Source organism: Anopheles bellator, chromosome 2 (assembly GCF_943735745.2).
Source record: "Anopheles bellator chromosome 2, idAnoBellAS_SP24_06.2, whole genome shotgun sequence".
Lineage (NCBI taxonomy): Eukaryota > Metazoa > Arthropoda > Insecta > Diptera > Culicidae > Anopheles > Anopheles bellator.
The window spans coordinates 42,315,394-42,338,756 of NC_071286.1; the positions used below are offsets into that span (position 1 = coordinate 42,315,394).

General features: G+C 50.6%; 1 protein-coding gene across 1 annotated transcript in view; it reads left to right on the forward strand.

Annotated features, from left to right (window-relative positions):
* The first annotated feature begins 719 nt into the window (after window positions 1–719).
* LOC131207558 (protein crumbs) overlaps window positions 720–23,363 on the forward strand; it is a 28,096-nt gene continuing 5,452 nt past the window's right edge. The window contains exons 1-6 of the mRNA XM_058200175.1: window positions 720–774; window positions 12,886–13,026; window positions 17,577–18,788; window positions 18,932–19,195; window positions 21,210–21,928; window positions 22,007–23,363. The exon at window positions 22,007–23,363 is cut by the window's right edge and continues 784 nt beyond it. Of these exons, the coding sequence (XP_058056158.1) occupies window positions 720–774; window positions 12,886–13,026; window positions 17,577–18,788; window positions 18,932–19,195; window positions 21,210–21,928; window positions 22,007–23,363 (3,748 nt within the window). The remainder of the gene's footprint in view (window positions 775–12,885; window positions 13,027–17,576; window positions 18,789–18,931; window positions 19,196–21,209; window positions 21,929–22,006) is intronic.

A 23,363-nucleotide genomic window follows, 5' to 3' on the forward strand; every position in this document is an offset into this window, starting at 1 on the left:
TTCCAATCGCGAGTGATAGTGCCTCCGTTCGCGCCCCCATCGACTGTGCGTGCGAAGTGCACCCCGCTGGCGGAGAGTCAACCCTAACGCGTTCTTGTGTATGTGTGCGCTTACGCTTACCTGTGTGATCTTTAGAACGGGTGTCAACGCAGGTGGCCCCCCATGCCGGTGTGCGTATGTGTTGATATTTTCAAATGAGCCGCTAGTTCCTCGCTCGGCAGCATAAGTGTTTTCCCTGCGTAAAGAAAATCCAATGTTTTTCCCGGTCCCATCATCACCCCGGTACGGCTCTGGAAGCCACCCCTCTCAAGTTGCCAGCTTACGACCACCCCCGTCCTCCCGGTCAGCAGAACCGACGTGTTTGGCGCAGTTTTAGCGAGAAATTTTACTTTCACCCGCTCCCAGGCTCGGAAGGAGCGAGAAAGTGGTGTGTGGGCACCGCGGTACGCCACCACGATCATCGGGTTGCGGGCGCCGATAGTGGCAACAGCAGCACCAACAACAGCGACCAGCAACATCAACAACGGTGCAAACTGCACGCGCGTGGTTCGATCGTGTATCGGCGTGAAATCGGTGCGGGGTGCAAAATAGGGAAAAATAGGCGGGCGAAAGAAGAAGAGAATATCGAGTGTGTGGTAAGAAGGGTATCGCGATCGCGATCGCGTGGCGTGAAAGTCTAACAGAAATTAGCAACAGCGGCCTGCGGTGGTTCGAGCAAAATGAGAATCCGCAGTTTGCTGGTCGGCCCGGCCAGTCTCGGGTTGTTTGTCATCGGTAAGTGAAACGAGGGAACGGCAACATATTCGCGGCTTCATATAGAGCATGAGAGCGGGAGAGGGAGACGGAGAGAGATAGAGCATATTCAAAACATACACACTGAACAGAAGGCTTATTTTTTATCGCTTCATTCGACGAGAGCTTTATCAACAAACCGCAATCGTGTGTGCGGAGGCGAGCAAAACAAACAGACCACCGGTGAGATTCGCAAACGGGGATGTGCCGTGGCGGAGGTCACCGTCTAGCCATGGTTTTTATGAGTCATCCGCCGGACTGCTCAAACACGTCCACCCAACACCATCACAGCGATCCTGCAGGCGTAGGGTTTCAGATTCCAAGACAAGGAAACGTCGCGACACGCGATAATGCTGCCTGGCGGAGGGTGCTTTGTTTTGTTTTTTTCCTCTGTCCGGGATTGGCAGAATGGACACTTCTGCTGCGATGCGATGTATGCAAACCTATGCCATGGGAAGTTGGATCGAGCCAGTGCCTGAGGGGTTCGTATCGGCGGCGTATTATGCTGGCAGAAAGTTCCTCGATCGACGCATGTGACGAGAGGCCAGGTGTCGCTGAGGGCACGCACACCCTCGCAAAGCATACCTGTGCCCCGCGGTCCAACACACAAACCGCCGAAGATGAGCGGGTGTGCGCACGATCGCGTTAAACGCACGTTGCTGCAGTTACAACCAAGATGCGATCGTTAAGAAAGTTCTCCTCTTTCAGTGTGGTGGTGACCGTGGCTTGGGTTCTCGCGTACGCGGACTATGATGGTGATGATCGTTGAAGCCACAGGCTGGTCAGCATGTACAAGAGCGAAATAGAAACACCAAAGCTCCACACTAGAAATCATCAGCAACCGCGGGCGGCAGGAAACAGGAGAGGGTGTGCGTGTAAGAAAGGACGCACAACGCGGTGAAGAAAGACAGCCCATGACGGTGGAAGATTCTAAGAACATCAAAACCGGTGCGAAGCGAGGCCAAAGACAATCGTCGAAACGAACGGGGCAGGTTCGTCTTCTGTCGCCGGCCGATTGAAGTCTTTCGTTTGCGCCGCGCTTTGGCCTCTGCGAACTGCGCTGAGCGCTCACAATATTATTAGTCTTTTTCGTTTCTGCTTCCCCCCGGCTTTCGCTCACGAATTCTAGCGTCGTTTTGCAGGGAAATCCATCGCGAGCCGGAGCTAATTGGTTTGTTTATGGCACACGGTGTAAGGGCATTTGGAAGCTTTCCTTCCCAAAAAACCGAATCGCTATTCAAACGCGCCCGTGCAAAAGGTTTTCTTTACCCGCACGAAGTAAAACCGTTGCCCTGTAGTGGGGCACCAAGGGTTACGCTCGAAGCCACTTGGGATAAACGTATTCAGAGCAGTAAAATTTACAATTAAAATAAACTCATTCACGCAGGTATCGTCCGAATACCAGAAAACTCTGTGGAACATATAAGCACGCAAGTGGCTGTGGGAAAGAACTTCTTTTCACATCGGTTAACTTCTGCTAGCAATGGCTTTTTTTATTGTCAGTAACTAACACTATTTTATTGCATGAGAAAATGGCGGCTCACACTAGAAATGAAGTAATTTACAAATCGTATGCTTCGGAAGGCTAATCATAGTCGAACCATCCGTCCATGCCCTTGTTTTAGGAGCGTTTCTTTGCTCTAATCTTTCGATTAAAAGCCGCTCGTTTGGCAAAAGGCAATATCGTTTCTATGGCTGTATAAGCCGGTGCTACAATAAGAAATTAGTTCTGGAATTCACCTTCCTTTGCTGGGCAATTGGCTATCCCCGTATCCATTACAGGCACGGAAAACGATGCGTGCTTTTGTACTGAACATGTTCCAAACGCACTGCTCATGTGTCTCGCACCGACGTCCACCGTCCAACGTAATACAATTAGTCCGCTCAAAGGAAACTGGCCAAATAAAAAGGCAGACGTTCCTCTTCGAGAATACTTTGTGAGGAATTAGATAGGCACCCGCTTGGTGCAGATGTGCCAAACAATAAACGTTACTTACAATGGAATGTTTTCTTTGCGACCCGGCCGAACCGATTTATTGTAGTTCCCCGTGCAACACGAAGAACACCTGAAGACGCACACGGATTATGTTGTGGATTGTTGCGTATTGTACTGTGCATCCGGTACCGCATAACTTTGCACCCCGATGAGGTTATGTTCGGCAAAGCACGGGAAAGCAAGGTGACACAAGGCTTTTCGTAGCGTGGCATAATCCGGCGTATGTTTGGCTTTCTTTTTCATGTTGGTCGCTGCCTCGCCAGTTCTTGTCCTCGTTTTCCAGTTTCGGCTCCGCTCTGCGAAATTCTTTTGCAGAACGCCAATCGGGATCCGCGCGACCAACAACCTTTCTCTCGCTTCCTCTAGAAATGAGGCCACCACAAGTGGCCCGAAATCGATGACGAAGGAACTCTCTCTCTCGAGGGAAGAGTGTCAACTTGTGGTGGACCTTCGCGCTGCGTGTTCTGTCTTCGGTCCACGTTGAACACGCAAATGACGTCGCGGGGCGTCAGCTTCTTTTATCTGGGGCATGCTTCTCTTTTCTTTTCTGAACCCTCAGGTGCGCCTTCGAGCCTGTTCGGTCAACGGCCAGTAAAGATACGATGCCAAGCCCCCCGATGCCCGATAACTCGTTTTCTCGTTCCATATTTTTTGGGGTTAAAGGCGCACGGAAAAGAAACACGATCCCCGGTCGTAGAGACAAGCGCGCGGCTGCCGATGCGATGGAAGCGAATTTTTGCTGCTGCACTTTTCTGGTGGTACTTTTTACGTTGCATTGTATGTACTGTATTTTAACGGATATTGTATAGCAAAAAATTACGGATATTCGAGTTACTTTAACTAAAACATCAACAATTCAGCCCCGCTGGTTGTGGAGTTCATAATGCTAATTATGACGCCCGTATCAAATTACGAAATGGATGTGGACCGTGGCTTTTAAGGTAGTGGTTCCAGACCTTGGCTAATTAAGCTGCTAAAAGCATTCTTTTCCAGCCATACGGCTACCGTACCGGAACCGGCTTCAGGTGACTAATTCCTACAGAGAATCGTCACCATCCAGTGACGCGCTTGTTAATCTAAGCATTTGCTGCTGACAGTTCCAGTGTGCCTCGCCGGCGTTACCATGGTAGGCGATGCGTCATGTCTGGACCATGTTTGAAATTTATTATTTATACTACGGCTCGACAGGTCTCCACGGTCTCCAGCGGAGTATTAGCAACCGCGCCGGTAAACAAAGGGCAATTGCATGCCTGCCACTGGGAGGGCAGATGGCATTTCCGGTGGCAACAAATATGGGCAAACCTATCAGTAGGAAAAATCCGTGGGGTGAAAGACTACTAACATTCAAACTATGTGTTATTTGTCATCCCGTTACCATGGATACGTCTCATGCGTTACCTGGAGGTAAAAATTTCCGTTTTATTTCAAATCTTAAACATTTCAGATAATTTTAACTGTATGGAAAGATCTGTTAGGCAAACTTTAAAACTCACTCTCGCGTCGTTCGTGGAAACGACAGCGGTGTAAGTGCTCACGAAAAACCTGCTGTCAACCTGTTTCAACGATATTCTGTTACCATTCGAACAGGTCCGTATGCGAACCGCCACACCCGGGGTTATGGTTGAAAAGATTCTAAAGTTTCCCTGGGATCCGGTTCACTGGGTCGTCCTCATTGCCCGGTGTCGATGTGGGGGTGCCACACCACATATCGTTGCAACATGCAACGGGGGAAATGCAAACTGATACGCACCACTGGCACTGGTTGTGGCTCATGGCGCTTGGTCAAAGCTTTGATTTAGCTCTGTCACACGCTGGACCGACCCACAACGGGACTTGCGCTAGACGCGTAAACCATGAACCAACTTTAAGTGGATAATGTTCAGCATCAGGCAGGCACCTATCGGGCACCGACTCCCACAGTGTCGGGCCCCGTGAAGTGCTGTCGTTGAAGTATTGATTTTATCGAAGGTTGCTACCCAACATATGCTACCGTTGGCAGGATGCCAACTCGGGCACTCGTGCCTGAGCTGACCCTCCGGCCCTATGTCTGGAGCTGCTCATAAGGAATGTACCAAACGAAGGCCGAAATCCGTCCCGTCACGTGACCATTCGCGGCCGTTCTCTGAGGTACACGTTTTCGTGGGCGAGCGATTACAAATTGACCCCCTGACGAGTTCCCATCCTACGGCATATTCCGAAAAAACATATTCCGAGCGAGGCGGCCGTGTTGCCGTTTCTACGCCAATCGTTGCTGTAATGTCGACGGCTAAGGCACCGCATGCCGGGGAACACTTAAAGTGTAATTTATGCTGCGGTAGAGTCCAAAATTGGCCACCCTGTAATGACCCCTTCTTGTCGAGGTAATGACATTCTTGTGAGGTGTGAAAGCTAATCGGTGGTAATGCGGCCACGTGCTGGCTGCTAATGATTACGAGTTTTGGAAATATATCTGCATTTGTGCGTCAATTTGTACAGAGTGCGGTCGGTTGAACAGAATGTTGGCTTCGTATCGGAGTATTTTCTTTTACAAAGGTTTCTAGGGTCACAATTCATGTTGCTTATGAGAATCGGTGTGGGATTTTCCAATTCAATTCAATCAGTCACGGCGTCTGGAATAATAGTTTCGACTAAAGTTGCGTAATGGGTAGTCATACGTTTTACGTCTCCGGTGACAAATGAATTACGCCGCAATTGCGTTATTGAAAGAGTAAAACACTTGCACCGACGAATCTCTTTCTGAAGCACTCGTTGAAAACTCAACATCAACGTCAATCATTCATTCAGCATGTCCCCGTGTGACGCTAAACTTTTGAGGTCTTACGTAAGACTGCAGCTGTCAGTACACGGGGCTCCATACCGTAGCAAATAGATTCAATCCATAAATAGATCGCTAATCCGATTGACCAACTGGTCGGTCAATGGGGCAATCTTGTTCTCTCGTATAGGAATCGCACTACCACATGGCCAGACATTGTGGACCACTTCTATGGTGCAATAAGATTATAATGTTTAGCTCATAACTGAGGAGTAAATAAAACTTGTGAGAATTGAGTTTTTCATGAATAATGAATCCAGAGAAGAGGCCAAAATTAAAATAAATTACTGCTTCATAAAAGCGACCAGGATCTTAGTCGCCTTTATTAGCAACACACGATAATATTAGAAAATTCGGTGAATTTTCTACCATGTGTCAATATGTTTGCGATATCCATTAATTCATTAGCTTAAAACAAATTAAGGACGAATGTCAACCGTCAGATATAAACCATCACTTTCTTCTGTCGATGTTGATCAAGCAGCTCGTTTTTTACGTGTTGAATTGAATCGTTAAACGACATGCATGGTGCTCTACCGCGTCGACCGACCGTAAAATGTAATTAGACAACAAATCTCCCACAAACGGCGTTCAGCAGACACCGAATCGCAAGAAAGGAAGGGCATCATTTGTTTACACACCCAGACCAACCACTTCCGTTGGCTTTCCTCCCTGAGCGGGCTTTCGGAATCGCCCACGAAACATGTTTTCGTGCCAGATTTTCGTTTGCCTCGGAGGTTGTCTGGGCAGCGCCGCCATCATTAGCAGTGCTTTGCAGTGGCGCATTCCATTAACAGCTCGTCTAATGGCTTCCTCATCTACCCGGTGGAACGTGACCCCTGGCGAGGCTGTGCCATGCTGCTGAAGCAAACATTAAAACGATGACATGAGCATCAACACGAAGGTGTATCGCCACAATGTAGCCAAGGGCCGTGGGGCTTGGTAAAGCCTATTAATACTCAGAATTTAGAGAGCAGTCTCGGACTGTTAGTTGCAAATTGTCTGCTATTTTATTCCCAGTTCTTGCAAGGCCATGTTCCAATTCAACCGGGATTCAGCACTCGAGTCGGCTCGATAAATGATCTCTCATCACGAGGCTAAGGAAGGAAGCTTTGGGATGTTACGATCGTACTATCTTCTCGGAAGCACCAAGAATGGAGGCTGGGGTCTTAACGTCGCAACTTCTGTGAGCATAAAACTGATGTTGATGACTACAGCCACCATTACCCAGGCTGTGGATTGGATTCGACTTTCAAAGTTCATTCCCAGAAATCGTTGCGTTCTCCAGAAACCAGACATTCTTAATCTCAAAAGACGCGGCACCTTCTTTTGTTGAACCTCGGTTCCTTTGGGATGACGAGCCATCACACCCGCAGAGCTTGGCGGTTGGTCGAATTCGTCACATTGTGTCACGGGCACTCCGTCATTCCGTTTGCTGCCGGGTGTTGAGGTTGGTGCCGGGCCAGGTTACGCTTCGCGAGATTTTCTTCACCCGCGTCACGCAACGTCGTAGTCGCCGTCGGCGCACGGATGCACCACGACATTTGTTTTGCTTCGCCGAGCACGTAATTATGTTGCCTCTGCCTCCTCTCGGGTCTGCGCCCAGGCTCGATGTTTGTTATGTCTTGTTTCTCTGCGGGCGCACCCTGGGCACCCCGGTTCGATCCGATGATTAATACGCAGCCACAAACAGCCACTGTGGAGCTTTTAATTTTTTCAAACAGTTTCGCGGCTTGTTTTTTTCGTTTGCCTTTTTTCTAAACAATTTCTTGCGCTTCCGGTGAATGTGACGAATCTGGGCACGCGAACGTGTGGGCTTCTCCTTCGATCGCCTTCGACATTGGCACAGCCTTTTCCGGTGGTACACTAATTGGATACAAGTCCACTGCCTGAGCGCGTTCGTTGCCGCTTTTTGCTCAAATGTTTTTACGATCCGATGCGCGCCGCGGTGTCTGCGTTGCGATTAGATTTTCGACTACAAATAGGTGCTGCAACGTGTGGGTCTCAGCAGTTCTGCCGCTTTACTGTCAATCAGATAAAAACTGTTAACTGCAAACGCCCTTTTCGCGGTTAATGATAAGGATTATCATCTTATCATGAACTCGCCATTCAAACTGAAATCAGGCACTTTATCGATACGATAAGCTCCAAACGCGGCTCATTTATGGCACGTCCGGCACTGGCACCGAGTACATATTGCCTTCTTTTATAAGGTGGCATAAATTTTTACGCTGACTATTAAATCTGGAATGTTATCGGTGTTCCGTGGACTGAGTGACAAACCCTTTAAAAAAAGACAGACAAATTCCTGACCATGCCAAAGTTGATATCAACGGCAGGCCGGGTGCTGTACTCATCGGCCCACAGTGCTGTCCAACTAGCAGGAGCACGTTATCTTATCTGAAGCCAAAAAAGTGTGTCACAACTGCTTTATGTTTCTACTTTTCATTCACTTTGCTTTCAAAGGGGTGATCCAGCAGCAACTGTATTTTGAAGCTTCATGTTACGAACAACTTTAGGGCCCCAACTTGTGCTGTTGTAAGTTCTGTTAATAAAGGCCTCACCCGAAACCCTGTCCGTAAATAATCCTTCGAAGGCACGGCGCGCGTTATATCACTTCATTCCGCAGCCACGCAATGTGGGGCGCAAATTAAACTATTTTTACGAAACGATTTTTCCCTTTTGCTGTGCCGGTCGCAAGCCGCAAGGTCAGTGCTTTCTCCCCACAGAAGCACATTTCGCTTCGCACGTCGTAACTGGATGAGGTTTACTTTTTGCTCGCGTCTCCAGTTTTCTGCACTCAGTTCTGTGGCGAAGTGCCACGGATTCGTCGTGCGGGCGCAAGGTTTGCGCCGACTTCCGAGGCGTCTTCGAGAAGAAACACGTAAAGGTGTTTCTCCAATAATCTTATTACGGCGCGCGCGCGCGGGTTCACAGCTCCGTAGGCTTTGTTGGAGTGGAACGCGGCGTTTTGTGGGATTAATCTTGTTTTTCCCTTCGCCCGATCACAAACTCACTTCCTAGTCGCGAGACGCGCCCAAAAAAAGGTAAGTGAGAAAAGCGAAAATTAAGCCAAAGCCGCCACCCGATGGTGGAGCGAAAAGAAACATTGGATTTGCTTTGCCTTTAGTTTCGGTTTTTCTCCTCTTGCACGGTGGTAACAGCAAGGCTCTCGCCAATCCAATCCATTCCGGCACAGCGGACCACCGAGCAAGGTTAGAAAAAGTGAAAAGCGATCTTATTATGCAATTATCGCCCGACGCCGACCGACGCTGCCCGAATGAAACCCGAGAATTGTGCAGTTTGCTTCATGTTTCATCGGCTGCGCGGCGGTCGTAGCATAACAGAGAGCTCCTCTCGCGAACGCCCAAGCGAACGGTGGAATTAATTTGCCTTCACCTCGAACCATTTGACCTTCCGTATCACATTTCACTAGTGGCATTGGAATCGGAAGCAAATCGGTAAAGTAAGTGCCCGCCGCAAAGCACGACGTGATGCACTTTCCATCAATTTTACTGCATCCACGATGCTGAAGGTTCCCTTGAAACGTTCTTCTCTACTCGGGCACATGCTTTATGCTCAGGAACGTGTTTGTGAGCAGCGGGACGACACGGTCAATGTCGCTCGATCACCGTCGCGATATTGCTCCTCATGTGTGCAAATACGCATTGACACAAAGCTAACAGTTTTTCTCCGACGGTAGCGATTGCGCGATCGTGTTGATTAACGATCCGCCATTTAGAATGTAGGCCAAGCGAACGCCGCTTGCAGTCGGTGGCCAGTCCGAACGGTGGCCAATGCGTCTTCTCACCAGATATTCTAAATTTGCTTGATACATTCTGACTGTATTTTGTACACGGTGCAACTTCCATCGTTAAACTCACAGTTAATGAGCTTATCTGCATTTCGCAACCTTTGAGTGCAGTTCAATCAAATCAATATGCAAATATACAAAGCAAGATCACAGCTCGTTATTCACAAATGCGTTTTTCCCTGGCCTAAACGTCACCCTTCATAATGAGTTCCACCTTCCGTCTTATTGATAGCTCGTTGAATGGATCCTTCATGCACTAATTGATGTTCGCTGCAAGGTAATCATCCCGAGAATGGTTCGTTTTATTATGCGTAGCGTTAGCCGTACGAATCTCTTCCTAAGAAGTCCTCTCTATCGTGCGCTGCTACGTGCGAAAAGTTATCTTACATTTTGCAAACAATGCTTGCGAGTACCACCGGAATCCAAACTTGGCAGCAGATAACCAAACTCGAAACGAAGACCTTTACCGAGTGTTTACATAAAAGTCTTAGCTACACCGTTAGGGTAGAGGCGAAGCTGTAAGACTCTTTACTATTCAGGGGGTAATTTACAATGCAAGTCCACCAGAGGATCGCGCGATTCTGGTCAGATTGCTTACCATTCTGCTTCACGGTAGAAAATCACGGGTCGCATTTTTTTCCTGGGTTTTCGCGCACCTTTTTGTACAACGCTTCAACCCAATGTGCGTATCGGTGTGGTACGCAAGAGCCACAAAACCGTGACCACAACGGTAATGACCCCAAACCTTCTGGAGGCCTTTTGCGGGCGGGCACTAAGACGCCCGCAAAGAACGTTTTCTCGGCGCCTGGCTCAAGCCAACTCGGCGTTTCTTCATCAACAGCCCCGTGTGGCGCACGTGATTGAACTCCCAGCCAGCAAAGACTCCCTGTGTCCGTGAGTCGAAGCACCCACGCTTTGGGGTCATTTGGACCTCTGTTCGAATCCGTGCCATGAGTCAGCTTGGAAAATATGTTTGATGGAATGCTGCGTGAGAGTCAGGCGCTCGGTACCGGGGCCAGTAGTGAAGCATATTCCATTCGTAAACCGAACTTTTCTGATCGGTTTTGTACGTTTCGGGATTTATGACAGTCACGAACTGGTACGAACCAAAAGGTGAGCAGATCGGATTAAAGCAGCACCCCAGATTGACCGGTGAAGCGTTGATGTTTGCATCGCCTTACACTGGTTGTTGAACGGTTTCGATTAATTCAATACTTCAACCTATTATTATGCGCCCCACTTATTGTTTTGGTGTGACCGAAAGGCAATTCGATTGAACCTTGAACCCACTGCCGCTTTCTTTAAATTAATTCAATAAACCAATCCACGAGTGATTGAATCAAAAGACTTCAACGTCTTTTCAACCCAAAATCAACAAGCGACGAACGTCGGCAGCCCAATGACCACCCGTTGCTGTGCCACCAGCGCCGCCGGCATCCGCCGGAGCGAAAAAACAACACCATCAATCGCTAATTTTTCCGGCCCCGCCACCACGCTTCCCACGGCCGTTCGTTTGTTTTGTGGCCTTCATTCTGCGTGCCGGAAAATGTCTTCAACTGTCAAACGTGGCCGCCGGTGACGGCGATGGTGTTTTCACTTTCCCTTACCACCACCGGACAGGCCACCTTCCCGTTGGCCTTCCAACGGAAGGTAGAAATTTCCCTCTATAATGTTCACTCCGCTGAACGGCTGCGAATTTGTGGTGCGAAACAACTACATTCGAAGCAAATTACCGCCTGGCGGACACTTTCGCGGCCGCCGCCGGCTACACAACAAACTATAAACATTCATCCGAGCCGATCATGTTAATGAAAATGCTCTGCAGCTGCCGCCGGTGGGGCGAGGCTTACCTGGAGTCCGTTGCTGATTCGCGCCGTTCTGCTCCAGCATCACCTGTGGGAATGGAAAGAAAAACGTTCATCAACGTTGATAACTATAGGGCTACGCCTGCTGCGGTGGAACCACTGTGGAAAGTGGAAACAATGAGTTTGCATAAGACAGGGGGGGTTTGAATGTTGCGAAATTGTTGAAACCCTGTACTGCGTGCAGATTGCAACCTCGAAACCAATCTCAAGACACTCAAGCAAGCAAAAAAGCTGTCTAACGGTCGGAAAGGCGCTAACTTCTTGTTGGCCACTCGCAAAAGGGTCGATTGCGGGCTACACATTGTGTAGCGTGTGGTGCGTGGTGGTTCAGACTCAGCTACTCCGCAGCAGCCACCGTCCATGCAAATTCTAGCGCTAGCCTCTTTCTTTCTCCCCGTAGTCTTCGTTGATTGATGGACACCGCGGTTGTGATATGTTGCTGTCCCTTAGGATCTTCTGAGCAGCGGTCCAAAGGCAGCGCAGGATGATGATTCATGGGACTGGGTGAATGTGAAAGAACGGCAACGGTACTTTGACACATTTCAGAACATCACCATCAGCGTCGTCGTCGCCGCCTTTGTCTGACTGACTAGCGCTGTTGGGTTTAAACATTTTGTTATTGCAAACTCATGTTTCTTCAATTTCCTTGCTTGTCCCTCGAGCGTGTAAAAGAGGGAAAATGGTTAAAAATTAGAAAATGTAACCAATTGTGTTGTGGCGCTTGGTTCAATTATATTAACCGCTTTAATGGTGAAGCACGTGACAAAAGCATCGAAAATAATGTTAAACTGTCCGGGTCTGTGTAAACATTGCGAAAGATTTCGGGACATGTGAACGGCCACGGGGACATGTCACATTGAATCACTTCACAGGCAACCTACTCCGGGCTACCGTAACGAACGAAGCCATAATAATCGTTGTTTTTTTTTTGGTGCGAAAAATGTGTGTTACAAGCGATGTATTTTTTTCACTTTTACATCACGTTACGCCATCGCCGGTTTACGATCACCAATAACCCGACGATCGACCACGAGAGTTACTGAAGCACCGCACTCTGTCAAGCGTGACAGATAAATTGGATGTTTAACGTTGCCTAGTTCCAAGACAACACACTCCATATGGAGTACGAAGGTCCTTGGGCGGCTTCGCTTATGTCCTTCACTCTTATTACATTATTATGAGGAGTGCAATAAAATACGTCATTAGCCATCCTCTTTTGTCATTCTCATTAAGTTAACGTAAAATGGATACACTACATTCCTGAGATGTGTTTTCGTGTTTTGATACACTTTTTGGGTTGATTTCCTTTCCACTCCAAAAACTCGAACTCGACTCTCGCACCATCTAGTTCTCCTTTGTGGGTTGTCTGGGACACACACCACTTGCTCTCTCCATGTTGCTTCCATAAATTTGAGCCTTTTTCGAGTGCCGTTGGGCCGCTGGCGAGAATGTGCAGATTCTGCAAAGAGTTCAGCGGCAAAGCAGGCCGCGGATAGCAGTTGCCGAGGTTTATTGCCGCACAAAATTAATGAGCAATCGCACCGACCGACCCAAAACGTTCTCCTCGCCGCAAGCTAACATTATCTGTTTTTCCTTCTTTCAGCGATCCTTCAGTGCACGGCGCCAACCGTGACGGCCGTGCAGACGGAAAAGGAAGCCTACTTCAATGGATCCGCGTACCTTCGGTTAAAAACGCCAATGACCCTATGGAGCTATTCGGCGATTAGCTTTAAGACGTGTCGAGGTAAGTTGGGCCAGGGCCGAACAAGGTATGAAGAAGCTGCTACTACCCCGTCATGACCCCCCGAGCGATGGCTGACGTTCCGCCGGCCCCTGGGTCAGAAACTCCCAACCGCTCCTTTAGCCTTGGTGCCGAGTTTGCGGCTCGGAATGTGTTTGTGTAATTGTCGACCACATGGGAAGTGGGCTGTGGGCTTCGGGTGCCTGCATTTTCCACCCATCCGACTATTCGTCAGCGTGGTCAGTGCGGTAGTTCCACATGAACGCCCCACGGAAAACCGTTTGCCCGAAGTCCCGGCAGTGGGCGGCGAGTTGAATAATGGAAAAGCCATCATAAAATTGATCCACCAGCCCACCGAAAACAAGAAGACGAGCCGCGCGCACCTCGACAATGGTCGGCGATTAAGATGGCGGCCCAGAATGATGCAATGGCGGCCAAGTGGTAACCACCGCACCGGTTAATGGTTAATAACGGTAGTGCGGTGTAATCGCAGAACTTCACTTCAATTAAAAGGCTCGTTTTGCGATTGAATGTTTATTATCGAAACCACCCTCAACCTGATTGCGGTTCCTCGTGCGGGCTCCCAGCGGAAGTGGGTGAGGATGCTTGTGCCCCGTATTCAGCACGGGTTCAGTGCTTTGGCAATCAACATGACTATCTCTGTCCGGATGGGTGTCAAGCTATCACTTATGCTGCGAGAGCCACCACTGTGTTGGGCGAAATCGTGCTAAGGACCGGTTATAATTAAAAGCCCTGCGGCAGTGTCTAATCGCAAGCGGTTCCCACGGAACAGCCATAGCCGTAGACGCTCGAAACAATGCGCCAAGATTGGGGCACGAAAATGACGCGCGTCAAACAGATTGTTAGCATAGATTCCCAAAATTCCCAACGACACACCCAGCAGCACACGCTGGCCCATCGACAGAAGTGTGACTGAATGACGTGCGATACTAAGACACCGCTATTTTAGGCTCATGGCTAAGGCTGAGAAAAAAGTGATCCGATCCGAACAATGCGCCGGACATTTGGTGTGGAAATAATTGAATTTCCCTCCTAGGCCAATGGCGCGCACTTTCACTGTGTCAGACCGTCAACACCGTGTTGGGCGTTGGGCTCCGTCGATAACATTCCTCTCCCACAGATCGTGCCGCCCCACCGGAAAGTGTTCCATTTCGCCGCCGCACAAACGCCTCTCACTTTCGGGCAAGTTTCTATTTTCGGGAAAATGTATCGTTTTTGGGCGATGCAGTGGCGGTGTCGCTATCATAAAAAAAAACAATTACACGCAGTTCCCGGCCACTTGTCGATGAATGATGATGGGTGGGTATCAGAGGCGCGGTTAATAGAGCGGAAAAATGTCATGCCCCGCACGTTGCCAGTCATTTCCGGTGACTTACGGGCCGCGGCACCGTACGGTAAACGGTGTACGGGAACAGAAGCTTTCTCATTTGCGCCGGAGACCGCGAATTGACGGGCGAAGATGTTTTTAAGATTCCAACTTGAGATACCAAGACAATAGTGGGCCACCAGAGTGGCAGCAGCAGAAGGAACGCACAACGCGCCAATGAGCACCTCGAAGGCGTCATTATTAGAGTCGATGATGATGGAGACGTCGACGTCGTTGCAGATAACAAAAAGCGAACCCATAATTGATACCACGCCACGGTCCTTGGGCATAGCTGAATGCGCAGGGGAATGCACTGCCACCGGTTCCCTATGCGGCCTGGCGTGTACTACTTTGCGTGCTGCGCGGCAGCTGCAACATTCGCGCAGCACTTATGCTGACTCATACATCGCTCGCTGGAATGCAGCTTGAAGTTTCGGTTTTTATGCTGCCGACTGGCCGGCCATCTGGTTAGTGTCTGAGTGGGGTCTTATGCTCGCGAACATTCAGAACCGCGAGTTACTATTTATTTCGTTGAATATATTCGTGTAAATGGGTACAAGCACTAAACATGCTTTTCGTTGTTACCATTTGCTTTTGGGAATCTTGTAACATAAAAGTTTTGTCAGATTCCGGTTCAATCGTTTGATCGCATGTCTGTCTAATCACTTTTTAGTTTACCGAATCGTGGTAGTCTTATCCGTTCAATTTTTAACATAAACAAGACCGGGCCACAATTTAGTACAGGGAAGTAGGGAAATAACTTTAAAAAGAGGACTTTACTCCTGATATGCGTCTCTTCTAGTTGTGAAGTATTCTTACGACAAAATTTGAGGACCATTGTTTTTCGAACGAGAACACCGACCAGATCTTACTTTTGCTGGAGAAATAATTTGTTTAGGTAGGTAAATTAGGAGAAATAGGTAGAATAAATGTACAATTAGCCATTTTTTTCGCCAGCCCGCAATATATTTCGAATTTATTTGCTCGGTTGCTATACTTTATTTAAATGGATGGTTTTGTAGTTCACTGTTGCGTTGTATTATGTTCGGGATTAGCTATCCTAATTATAGGCAAATTTTACCACAACACTTGCGATGACTAACTTTTATACAAATGCATGTGTTTTCTAAATTTAGCTTATTTTCTAATTGTTTATTCTATTTTAATAAACCGTTATGGGACCAACTAGTGATCAGATTGAGCGGGAAGCAAAGACTATCGTTGAATGTATAATATTTCGCTGTAATCTCTCATTCAGTTGCAGTGCTGCATAAACTACTGCACTGTACTGTATGCAGTGTAATTCCCCTGCCGTCGCTCGGCTGAATAGAATGGCACAATCGGAATGTCACTTAGGACCAGCCAGTCTGTGAGGCAGCCGCGTGCAGCCATTGCATCGGCCATTAATTCCACGTGAACAACGCAAGGGCTCTCAAGCTCAAGCAGCCGGTAACGGCAATCGGCCATCAATTTCGCTCCCGCGGTGAGAGATGCTTGTCATAATCCCCGCGGGCTACACACATCATTGAGTCATGCACCGTTTTGGCATCGGATGCGCGCGAGTTGCGATCGTTTGCACCGAGGGGTTGGTACTTATGTTGCGCCACACCAGCGGCGCCCAAGTGTGAGACACTCGCTACTCGCCTGGTGCACAAATTAGCGCATCGTGGCCCTGCAATTCAGCTCATATGCGTGGGGCGGGTGGGCCAGAGAAAGGTCGCGAGTGCTGCCGTATAAGAGGGGACGGCCACGAGAACTCCTTTACCGGCGCAGAGTGGTGTGGGCAGAGTGCGAAACTTGCCACTCGGGCCGCTGACTCACTGCGCAATCCTACGGCCCTCCTTTCGCAACGAGGCGTCTCAACCGAGGCAAGAAACCGGATTTCTAGACGCCCCGTGGCCGAGTCTCCGAGACCGAGCACCCAAAATCAAGCCACGCCACGGGAAGAAGCAAAAACCCGGGAGTTCCAGGTCCAAGATACCGACACCGTGTCGGGAAGGGCCACGCCACACACCACGTCTCATTACCGCGATCGTTCGCACCCTCAAATCACACACCAAACACTAGTTTCCCGTTCCGGTGTGCCATCGCCACTGACCCTGATCGTCGTGATTCAGGGCGACCCGGGGCCCCAATGGCTTCCTCCGGCGATCCTGCCCTACAAACTCCGATTGTAGGCGCCGATCGCTGGATCGACTTTCCCTGCCACACCCTGGAGTTCTTGGACGATTTGTCGCGGCTCAAAAGTAAACCATTTTTGGACGCGACACTTTAGTGGGCTTGAAGGGCCGCTCCCCGGATTTCACGACCCGTTTGAGGTTATGTGTACAGAGCGCTGCGTTCGGTGTAACGGTTTCTGGACATCGCCGACAAATAGTCCGCAAGTGCACGATAAGTGCATGAGCCCTACGGAAAGCAACATGGTTGACCACCAGGGCAACATGGCCCCGACCCCTGCGTGGCAACATGTTTTTGTTTGTGCTGTGCCAATTATCGCGCTGTCACTCCGCGAGTTCCTCTTCCGGATCACCGCGCGCCGCGTGGATGTCCGTCTCCGAGGTATGACAAATTGGGCTTCCGCTAGGAAACGGTGTCACGGCACTAGGTACTACCGCTTAACGGGGGGTTTCTCGCGTGAGACACATATGGGGAGATTTTATGGGCCAAAACGGACAGTTCCATGCATGTTTTGCATGGAGCTCAGCAGATGTGGTGTTATGGTCCGGAGCAACGCCTCGAAGATAAAGACCTGTCCGAGCCAAACGAGGCGATTCGCTAATCCGCTTGGCCAACAGGGCCATCTTGGTCGGGCTGTAAATCAATAAATTGGAAAAATCCCTTCCCGGGCCGTATAACGTTCCCATTGTGCCTGAGAGGAGTATATGTTCTCCTATTATTGCCCCGTTCCTCCTCAGAGAGTAGAGGGTCATAAATCGTCGTACTAAACCGCTGACCGCTGTCCCGACACGCTTGCCGACGTCCGAATATTCAAATCCGGACCCTGGGCCAATTGTTTCCCGAACTCTATCCCGACTTGACAGGTGCGGTGTCTTAGTGGGTCAACTGATCGCTGCTTTCGCCCGTATTACCATACAATGCCGCACGAGCTCTGCTCTGATTCCTTGGCCCGACCCTCTCGGCTAATCCCGTTCCGATCGCTTCGCAGGTGGAGAGATTCTCTCGCAACGCTACTCCGGCCACGCACTGCTGGTGTCCGTCCTGCCGGACTGGGTGTCGATCGTGCTGTCGACGCCGGCGCAGGCTCCACTGGAGGCCCGGGTGGCCGGCCGACTACTGGACAACCGGTGGCACACACTCGAGCTGGTGTTCCAGCTCGGCTCGCTGTACTGCGTCATCGACAAGCAGCCGACCCTGCTGGCCAACCAGACGTACAACGCGCCGCTGATCGCCGACCAGGAGATCAAGAACGAGGCGGCCGTCCTGATCCTGGGTAAGCAGTACTCCGGCTGCCTGCTGCACGGACCCGGCCTGGTGTTCAATGCGAGCGCCATGAACGCGGAGGCGGTCGTTTTCGGGCCGTGCCCGCTGGCCAACGGACCGTGCAGCCCCGACCACGACGTGCTGGTCGGTGTCCCCGTCGACTACTGTTCGCACGATCCGTGCATGCAGCACGGGACCTGCGTCTCCCGCACCGACTCCTACGAGTGCCAGTGTACGGCCCGGTTCAAGGGCAAAAACTGCGAGATCGACATGGGCCCCCCCTGCCAGTCGTTCCCGTGCCAGCACGGTGGGTCCTGCGCCGAGGACGCCAAGGGTGACTTCCGGTGTACGTGTGCCCCCGGCTACACTGGCGCCCTCTGCGAGACGGAACTGAGCGTGCATCCGCTGTGCGAGAAGAACCCGTGCGCCAACAACGGAACCTGCCGGGTTGCGCCCGGCACGCCGGGTGTCGAGTGCGAATGCCTTAGCGGCTTCAGCGGGGCCAGGTGCGAGATCAACTGGGACGACTGCAAGTCGAACGTGTGCCTGAACGGAGGCCGTTGCATCGACGGGGTCGATGCGTTCACGTGCGACTGCAAGGGCACCGGTTACGCCGGGACGCTCTGCCAGAACAACATCGACGAGTGCCTCGCGAACCCGTGCCTGAACGGGGGCACGTGCTTCGACACCTACGGCGCTTACCTCTGCGACTGCCCGACCGGCTTCACCGGCTCCAACTGTCAGCTGAGCGTCAACGAGTGCATCTCGCAGCCGTGCCAAAATGGGGGAACGTGCGTGGACACGCGCGAAGGCTACGACTGCCGGTGCGTGCCAGGATACGGAGGGCAGCACTGCGAACTCGAGCCCGGCTGCGGTCAGTGCCCGTCCGACTCGGAGTGCATCGCGGGGCGGTGCGTCTGCAAACCCGGAACCACAGGTACGTCCACCCATGTCCCTGACCTCCCACGCCCCCACCACCCACCCCTCAAAATTCGAAATTACACCCACCCACCCAATTCTTCTTTCCACCCCCCATAATTCCCACGTTTCTGCCAACGGCTTCTTTCCGGCTCGTTGTAGGGCTGGTAGGGCTTTGCGTAGAGCAAATAACTGCCGCCGCCACCGCCGCTGCCACCACCACCACCACCACCACCGCTACTGCCACCTCCGCCACTACAACCACCACCAACACCGCCATTACCGCCGGCACAAGTGCACAGAAATCCAAGGCCCAAACCAATGCATGCTCTAGCTATTGCCACAATGGCGCCAGCTGCGCCCCGCCGACTGTAGGCGCCGGTTTCGAACAAAATTTTACCTGCATTTGTGCTAGCGGATACACAGGTTGGCTACAACATACACTTGTTAACCGATTAACCGTTGCTTAAGGTTCTCTTAGGTCCCCCGCCGTTGGGTCGCATCCGCCCAGCAATGCTGTTACTGAGCCGAGTTGAGCCCGGGGATGGACACACGGTAGCGAAGCGTCATGGAACTGTTCTCTTCGGTCGATCAATTTCTCGAGTATATAGATTTATTCCTTTTCGAAAGTGCTCCCAATCACTCAGTCGCTTGCACGTCAATTAATTCAGTCGCGTAAATAATTTTAATGCGTTTTAGGGACCATTGATAGGGACATCGAAAATTGTATTCAAAACAACCCAAATTTCCTCCGAAGCGAAACTGGATTACTTTTTGTCAATGTCAATTTGGTTTTATCAATGTCCACATGTTGTCAATGGTTGATGCTTTTAAGGTCCTTTTGGTAGATAGTCTAAAACCTTACCAGCAACAATCATTTTTGTTTCACTGTTATGCGGTAAAATCTTAATCTACAAGAGGATTTGTTTAACGAATTGTTTCTTTTATGTAATTTTCGGTAACTTTTCGACTCAACATGTCCAGGAAAGGTACCTAATTTGTAGGATTCATAGAAACAATGCATTCCAGGAATATATTTTTTTTTCTTAGAAGAACGGACCGTGTCGTATTTATATTCCTGGAATATAAACCCGTTGTCATTTGTTTCCTGATATTGATATAGAGCCCGTATAGGAGAGACGATCCTTATAACTCTAGTTGACCCTTACTAATAATTCATCACTCCAAAGCACCTTTCTCAGAATGTAGTAGATTTCAAAGCATTCCGATGGCAAAAAACCATCTTTTTCATCAAATTAGTGTATTTAGGATCGGGAACTTATTGAAAACAAGGCCATTTACCTGAATTCCATTGTCTGCGTAGGATAACATGCACAGAAAGGACTTGTTTTTTGCTGAAGGTTTTGTTGAATATTTTAAAGGATGGATTGGAGAGGGTCTGTAGTTTAAATGTTCACTGTATATTTATCAATTCGTTTTGATGTTGATTTCTTAAGCCCACCAGCTTGAATACGATAAACATAATGTTCATTTTTATAAACCATTCCATTTAATTATGAAGCCAATTGCTGCCTGGTTTTGAAATATCCCTGTGATTCCATTACCATTAAAACTCAAACCTGTGACAATTTAACATTCTTTGATTTACGATTAGCTTACTATATTTTAAGTTTTATGTAAACTAAGAAACAGAATATTTTCTTATCAATTCTTTCTTGAGCGTTTCCGTCAGATTTTCATTTTGAATATCAAAACATATAGCGTCACGTTGTTATTAAACTTTGCTCTAGTCCCTGTAATACCGTGCCAAACGAAGACATCTTCTTGTGAGGAAGCAAAAACTACAAACTAACTTTTTAACACCCCTTAAACACACCTATGGCCGCAAATGGCTTATCCAGTACCCGTGATTAAATCAAACGCCATTTAATTGTCATAATGTTGCTCTTCGAACCTAAAACTAACATTCCACGTCTTAAACGAACGATTATTCAAATGTTTAAATGATGAACTTTGTTTCGCTAGAATGCTGACTAAAGCCAGTTCTGCCACTTTGGCCATCATCTCTTTATACGCCCTCCATCCTGTTGATTTATTCACTTTTCAAACAAAAGTATGGTTTATTGACCCTTTTTTGACGACATCTTGCACGGAAACGCTGATCCAGTCCTTGAAACATGTGTTAATATCAACGGAACCTCAGGTCCTATGAGCTTTAGGCATTGTTTATTAAATTATATCGACAAATTTACCGTGGTTAAGCCTCGCTGTGTCCATCCCTTATTCAGACGCGTGCCAATGCCCCCCCCCAGCTTATGCGACGCGGCACAGGTCTTCGCTGCTTTGCGGAAAAAACTCACTTACCTCGACTAGCCTTTGGCGGGGACCACGCACGGCACAGTAACCGCATTGCATGGCCGACCTGCCAACCAGCATGCTAAATTCGACCCGCGTTTCACACTGATAAACTCACCCACAGGAACTCGCTGCGAGTCACCGATCGCCCTGCCGTACTCGGACTCGGAGTGCAACTGTCTCAACGGCGGAAGCTGCGCCCCGAACGGGTCCTCCGCCTGTCTCTGCCCGGCCGGCTTCGATGGGCCACGGTGCGAGCGGGAAACGGGTGGCAGCAACCCTCCGGGAGGGCTCTGCAATCCGTCTAACTGTGCCGAACCGTTCCGGTGCGCCGGCGGCAAGTGCCAGTGCCCGGAGAACATGAACTGCGACAATCCGTGCGCGTCGTCGCCGTGCCTGCACAACGGGTCGTGCTATCCGCAGGGCCAGACCGGCTACGGCTGCAAGTGCACGTCCGGGTTCGAGGGTAAGCGGTGTGAGAACGACATCGACGAGTGCAAGAGGGACGGTATCTGCGGAAACGGCATCTGCCAGAATACGCCCGGCTCGTTCCGGTGCTTCTGCACGCCCGGCTACACCGGACTGAACTGCGATCTCGACGTGGACGAGTGTCTGAGCCACCCGTGCAAGAACAGCGCCGAGTGCCAGAATAAGCAGAACGACTACGAGTGCATCTGCCCGGCCGGGTACACCGGCAAGGACTGCAGCGTGGACATCGACGAGTGCGAGAGCAACCCGTGCTCCAAGGGATCGACGTGCCTGGACCAGGTGGCCAACTTCACGTGCATGTGCATCCCCGGCATGACGGGCCGGCTGTGCGAGATCGACATCGACGATTGTGAGGTAGTGTGGCGCGATTTTCGTCCTTTTCCCTGCCTCAATTTACCGGTATTCATCGGGTTTTATCTTACCGCATTTTAGAGTCAACCATGCCAGAACGCTGGCCGGTGCATCGACCAGCTCGGCGGTTTCCAGTGCGACTGCAATGCGACCGGCTACTCCGGCATCTACTGCCAGACGAACATCAACGAGTGCGAATCGAACCCGTGCACGAACGGGGCCGAGTGTGTGGACAAGATCAACGACTACCAGTGCAACTGCTTCCCGGGCTACACGGGCAAGAACTGCGAGGAGGACATCGACGAGTGCGAAAGTGGCCCGTGCCTGTTCGGCGGCAGTTGTCTGCAGCGCTCGAACTACACCCTGTACCAGTCGCCGGCAACCGCCGGCGCCCGCGGGCTACCGGCGCACTTTGGCCAACCGTTCTCGTACGCGATCGCCGCCGGTTACGAGTGCATCTGCGTGCCGGGCACGGTCGGTACGAACTGCGAAACGAACATCAACGAGTGCGAAAACCACCCCTGCCGGAATGGCGTGTGCGTCGACGGTATCGGCAACTACTCGTGCGAGTGTGACTCCGGCTTCGAGGGTGCCCATTGCGAGACGGACATCGACGAGTGCCTCCGATACCGACCGTGCGTCCACGGTACGTGCATGGACGGGCCGAATATGTACACCTGTGACTGCGACGGGCTGTGGGGCGGCAAGAACTGCTCGGTGAAGCTGACGGGCTGCGTGAACGAACCGTGTCTCAACGGCGGGACCTGCGTGCCGTACCTGGAGGACGAAACGCAGCACATCTTCAACTGCTCCTGCCAGCAGGGCTTCCAGGGGAAGACGTGCGACACGGTCACGACGATGTCGCTGGTGGCCCGCAGTTTGCTGGTGGTCAACACCACGCGCGTCGAAGGCTACGACATACAGCTGCGCTTCAAAACGACCCTTCCGAACGGCATCCTGGCGTTCGGGAACGGTGCTACGTCCTACATTCTGGTGCTGAACAATGGGCGCCTGAACCTGCACTCGGCCCTGCTGAACCGCTGGGACGGTGTGTTTATCGGGTCGGAGCTAAACAACAGCAAGTGGCAGAAGGTGTTTGTGGCGATCAACTCCTCGCACCTGGTGCTGTCGGCCAACGATGAGCAGACGATCTACCCGATCAACTCGTACGAGGGAACTAACGGTAGCAACACGTCCTTCCCGATCACGTACCTTGGCGGGACGACACCGACACTGGCGCAACCGTACCTCAAACACATCGCCGGGGCCGTACCGAGCTTCGTCGGCTGTATGGAGGATGTGGTTATCAACGGCCAGTGGGTGCTGCCCGGGCAGGAGCAAGAGTTTACGACGCTACACAACATCGACACCGGTTGCCCCCGAACGCCGCAGTGTGATCCGAATCCGTGCCACTCGAACGGCCACTGCACGGATCTGT